General features: G+C 45.8%; 1 protein-coding gene across 4 annotated transcripts; it reads right to left on the bottom strand.

Moving 5' to 3' along the window:
* Window positions 1-330: 330 nt before the first annotated feature.
* On the bottom strand, window positions 331-5404 carry Cstl1 (cystatin-like 1). Of its 4 annotated transcripts, none has more exons than NM_177655.4 (4): window positions 5365-5404; window positions 4611-4954; window positions 1048-1158; window positions 331-501 (listed from the first exon to the last, which is right to left on the bottom strand). In NM_177655.4, the coding sequence occupies exons 2-4, from the start codon at window positions 4836-4838 to the stop codon at window positions 418-420; spliced, it is 423 nt and encodes a 140-aa protein (NP_808323.1). In that variant the 5' UTR covers window positions 4839-4954; window positions 5365-5404; the 3' UTR covers window positions 331-417. The 4 variants fall into 4 exon arrangements, with proteins under 4 accessions (NP_808323.1, NP_001349136.1, XP_006499365.1 ...); NM_001362207.1 differs by having other exon boundaries at window positions 4767-4954; XM_006499302.1 differs by having other exon boundaries at window positions 387-501; window positions 5376-5398.
* Window positions 5405-5647: the final 243 nt, after the last annotated feature.

Raw genomic sequence — 5647 nt, 5'->3', positions numbered from 1 at the left:
GCATGGTAGAAAGAACAATGAGACTCCCCAGAGGGATATCAGCCTCCTATTCAAGTACAGCAGTCCCTGGTGACCACTGCATTTCTGTGAGGTGTGCGTGAACTGCAAGTGTGGAAGGCACAGGGGTTCATGTGTGGGAATGCTTGTATAAATTTGTGTGGTGGGGGTTCATGTAAAGTATATGAGGGCAGGTGTGTAGTGTGTGTGTGTGTGTGTGTGCGTGTATAAAGTAAAATAAAGGAGCTGTTACTATGTGTGTTGTTGGGTGTCAATGTTGTGAGCTTGTGTGTGCTTGTGTGTGTGTAGAAACACCCCAGGGAGGACCACGGGTCCTCTTACAATTTTACACACCACAGGCAGTACAACCAGTACACACCACAGGCATCTGGGTGTCAGCAGAGCTCTTTACATAGACACTCAGCTCTCCTGGCAGGAATTGTTCCAGAGCTGGTAGTAGTTCATCCAGGGTACAGAGTATATCAGTGATTTGCAAATCAGGCTCTGTGGAAAAGGAAGAAGAAAAAAACAACTAATCAGCTTTACAGAAAATAGCTTTCAAAGAGTGAGACAAAGGCTCCGGTTCCTCAGGCCCTGGGGCACCCAGGAAGGAACTGTCCCTCTGAGACCCAAGGCAGGTGACTCTGGAACCCTGAGTTCCAGGAAGGAGTACAGAGTTTCTTCCTCTCCTCCCACTCCTGTACCTACACCCTGGCATAGGAAGAGGCCCTCATTATCTACCATCTGGCCAAAGAAGGACCAGCAACATAGAAAGGGACAATGTGGTACAATGAGAGACAGCAGAACTGAGAAGATGCAGAGGAGGTGATGGGACAGTCCTCGGTAACATAGAGAAAAGGAGCAAGACCATAACAGGAGTCCTAGTGAGAAGCAAATAACACTTGCACCCTGGGGCTCTGTGGGGAGAAACAGATGCACCAAGAAGTGTGAGCTTGCCCTAGGGCTGGGCATTTGAGATTCTCACAGCTTCAGAATATTCACTCCCCATCCTTGGCCTTCAGGTGCACTCAGAGAACCCCCAGCACATACCTTTTTCAGCTTGCTGCTTTGCAGGGGGCAGGAGGCTTTCTTCGTCTCATTTTTCTTACATTTGGTCCTGCCAATCTTCACAGTAACCAAATACTCCACCCCTGTGGTCAACTGCAGAGAAGTAATTAGTCACATTTCTAATTTCCACTTTGAGTGTCTAGTGGCTGACCCTCTCCAGGAGGAACCAAGTCATGACTGCTGTTTCCTGCAATCATACATCAAAACTCAACTCCTTCCTCCTCTCCCATTGAGTGATTCTGGCAACTGAGATCTCTGGTCATCCACAGCCTTGTGCCCTCAACTTTGCTGTGGTAGCCACATATTGCCTCTATTTTGTCCTCCACTCATCCCTATGATAAGACAAGCTGGGTTGCCTGGTAACCACAGAACACCATAGTTCTCATATTGCAGTGAGGTGCATGGCCCTATTTCTTCCCAGTCTGTGCAGTTATTCACTCCTTCTCGACTTTCCTTTCCAGTCAATCAGAAAGAAGAGGACAATTTAGCAATACATCTAAATATGGATCAGAGAGATGGCTCAGCAGTTAAAAGCACTTGTTGCTCTTGCAGAGGACTAAGATTTGGTTCCCAGAACCTGAATGGCAGTTCACAACCATCTGTAACTCCAGCTCCTGGGAATCCAACGCCCTCCACTTATCTCTGCAAGATCTGTGTGGATGTGGTGCACTTCTATACAAATACTTGAAAACAGAACATTGATACACATGAAAATATGTCTTTTAAAACTTATAGTTTAGGAGTCAAATTGATTCTAGGCATTCACTCCCCACGTATCAGCTCTGAAACCTTGAGAAAATAACCTCACAGCCTCCATTTGCAAGGGACACATAAGTATCCGAACTGTTTGTGGAGTCTGTGAGCAAAACAGAAGCACTTCCACTAATGCATCTAAAAAATAATAATAAAACAAGCTATTGTGTAGATATTTCCTCCCAATCGAAACTTTCCCTCTGGAGAGTGGAGGCTGGCTTATAAGATTCAGGAATCAAATAAAGCAAGATCTTAAGGTCTCCTACCCAAGGTGATTAAGGAGAGGTTTGGGCTAGGTGAACCACCTGTGACACCTTCAGGAACTTCTGAGATGCCATTATGATCCTAAGCCCTTTCTGGAGTAGGCTTTTTTGGTGATACAGCTGCTATTGAGTCACCCATGTTCCCTTTAAGTATCCCCCATAAACTCACTGGTAAACTAAGCTAGACTTTCTTGGAATTGTTGCTTTGGTCTGTTGTTGGTGCCCTATCTGTAGTAAGTAGACATTTGTTGTTCAGGTTTCCCCAGGAAAAGCCACACGGGGGTATCCTAAGGACTTTTAAGTTATTAAACGTTTCTGCCAAAGTGTGTAGAGCAGCTATGACAGCTAGAGAGCCAAGAACAGAAGAATGGCCTGCGCTGACGACCTTGCTTTCTCTCCCATGAGCTTTCCACCTGATATGCTACCCCCTGTTCCCTACATCTGTTTCCTCCTGGGGCAGTGGACAGTGCGAGATGATGCTGTGCTAACCAGGTAAGGCAGAGAGAACACCAGCCAGGGCCAGCTCTCAGGGGTCCATCTGTCTTCTCTTACTCATGGTCAAACCTAAGGCTGTGAAGACTAAGAAGGGGGAGAGGAGGAAGAGGAGAAGGTGGTGGTGGAAGAGGGACTGGGGAGTCTTTTGTGGAAAAGAAGCCCTACACATGGAGTAAAACACTAAGGAAATATGGTGGCCATTGACCCAGGTCTGGCACCTCAAAAGAAATGTGTAGATTCGAGAGAACTACATATAGTGGAGAGAAGCTCTTGGGAGTCTCCTGCTTCTTGTGCCCAAATGCCAGTGGTCCAACCTAATGAGATAGTAAGTCTGTCTAGGGGAGATGCAGGCAGAAAATTCACCTTGATCCTGGTTGAATGATCCCCATAGAAAAACCTAAGGCCAGGTCCCAAGGCAATTGCTCATGGCTGCACTGCTAACGCAATCTCAGTCCTAGCCTGGAATGCCCTAGAATGCACGTGCTCCTCTGCTGTCATCAAGGTGGCCATTCTACATATGCACGGGGATGTTGTAGAACTGTGCCAACCACTGTCACACTGCCTAGCCATCGGCAGGTTGTATGTAGAGGAAACCTAAAACATGCATGCACATGAAACTTCTTACTCACTATTAGTCTCCATTGTTCACTTAGAATACAGCCATATCAGTAAATATTTGACAAGTGCCACTAGGTGGCAGCATTGTGCTAAATTGTTGCTGTTCTGACTCATTTTGCCTCTGAAGAAGCGGCAGGAAAGATTCTAGATGATGCGTAATCATGATTCCACAGCTGGGAACAGCTGAAAGGTGAAACCAGGCCCACCACTTACCACGCTTGTCTACTACCCCCTCTTTGCAGGATTGAGACGTTCAAAGTCACATCTAGATATTGAGATGTCCAGAAACCTGTGTCCATGATCCTCCCTTTCCAAGTGACAGGTCCAAATTGTCCGCTTATCACTTTAAATAACTTCAAGTTTGCATATAAACATTTAAAAAATATTTTCGACTAGTTAACTGTTAATGGTAGAAGGTTGATTTCACAGGTTATATTAGTATCTCAATTATAGTTTAAGGAAACCGATCAAAGTGAAGACGAAGCAGCGCCACCTTGTGGTTATAGTGCATAATACCAAGGAATCCCCAGGAATGTCTGTGTTGGGATTAAGGAACTTTAGCTATCAAACTTACATTGCCCACCCGGCCCCATGTCTTCCCCTTCTTGCTGTTAACTCCTGTTCCATCTGCTTTCCATTCTCTCTGACTAGTAATCTTCTCTCATAGTGAACGATTTCTTCTCAAAACTGCATAGCTAGGAAGCAGAATTGTTTCTGACTGGTTTGATCTGACCTTGAGGAAACATTGGCTCAATAGTTTTCAAGCAAATGCTTTCCTCTACCGCCTTTCGACTGATAAGATTCACAACAAAGTTGTGTGTAAAACAAAAGAGAAGGCACAATGACACGCACATGTGATCCTAGCACTCACATGGAAGGAGGGAGGACTGTGCCTAAAAACAGGTAGAATTAATCTGGCTGCATTCCCTGACCCCATTGCTCTCACCAAAGACTTGTTGCTCTAAATGTCTCAAACACAAAATTCAATCCTGATTTACAGTCCTGGACACTGAAGAAATAAAAATGCTGTTGGAAGTAAAGGAATCTACAGAGCCTGCTTATGGTTTTTCCAGATAATATCATTAAAAAAAAAAAAAAAAAAAAAAAAAGACATCCCCATGCTGCCCTCTGGTAGGCAGAACAAAATGCAATTTCTCCCATAGAACAATGCAGAGTAGCTACAGGTCAGCTTTTGGCCAAGGAAAAGGTAGTAAGGATTAGTTTCCAGCCTGAGGCCAGACTAGGTCACGACCTGGCTGTGATGACCAAATGAGCTGCTTAACTCAGAGATATCGTGTGCACCCATTGCACATGAAGCTACCTGAGGAGTTTCCAGGACTTGGTTATAGAAAATCCCCATATGTCTCAAGAAGCAGGATGGGGCTTGTGTTGATGTCCGGGCAACAAAGCACAAACCTGCATCTGACCTTGAATTAGCTTCTGAACTTGATACAAGTAGGTGTCGTTGCTTGCGTTGTTGTAAGAGCGGATGAAAAAATGGAGTGTCGAGTTGATGTTTTTCTTGCTCATGGCCTTCTCCTTGAAACCCCCCCACCTCTGGATGTGATTCACCTTAGCCATTACGACCACAGTCACCAGCAACAGCAGCAAGGGGATCCTCAAACCTCTGGCCTTCATCTCCATGGCTTCGGAAGGCACTTAGCTGCAGTGCTGCCAGCTTTCGAGTGCAGCAACAGTTCTCTCCGCCTTCCACAGCAGTCTTGCCGGCATTGGCTTCCTGGGAGACAGCTTCACGGACCCTAAAGCAGAGATCAAGACACTGAGTTCACTCTTCCAAAGTGCTAAGGACACTATCCATGGAAAACTTCCCAAGGGCCAGAGCAGTGCTCCTGCCACTAGCAATGGCCATTCTGTTCTTTAGCAATCCAGGTTAAGAGGTTGTCTCTGCACACATACCAAGCCATGAGAGCGTTCCCTAGCCTTGCCTGTACATGTAGTGTGATCCCAAGAACAGACTTCAGAGCCACACAATAAAGACATGCTATAGCAGAGGGCACTGTGTATGGAAATAGATGAAAGTTTATGGAATAAGTTGTATTTGAACTGAGACAAAGGAATTGACCACATGGAACCTGGCGTAGTATATTCCACCCACCTTATCAAGTCACCAGCAACCCCTGTGCTTCCTCAGTCAGGTCCCCTTACTCACCTGCCTCCTACCTGCCACAGATTTCTCTCTGCTGTTTCCCACTGTGCTGGCAGGTTCCCAGGCTATCCCTTGTAATCCTGTTATGACCCAGCAGAGCTTTGTGAGGTAACCCCAAGCTCCCCATGTGAAGTCAGCCAGGAGTCTTACTCAGAAATTATCGCTGCAGGGTGCAACCTGTATGTTAAGAGCTCATTACAGTACCCTAATGTTTTGCCCCCAGCAAAAGAACAATAGTAAGAGAATCAACAAAGCCTTGGACTAGAGAGATGTTTTCTTCAGTGTC

The sequence above is a fragment of the Mus musculus genome, chromosome 2 (assembly GCF_000001635.26).
Source record: "Mus musculus strain C57BL/6J chromosome 2, GRCm38.p6 C57BL/6J".
Lineage (NCBI taxonomy): Eukaryota > Metazoa > Chordata > Mammalia > Rodentia > Muridae > Mus > Mus musculus.
The sequence above is the reverse complement of the archived record's forward strand: the minus strand, read 5'-3'. Positions and strand labels throughout refer to the sequence as shown.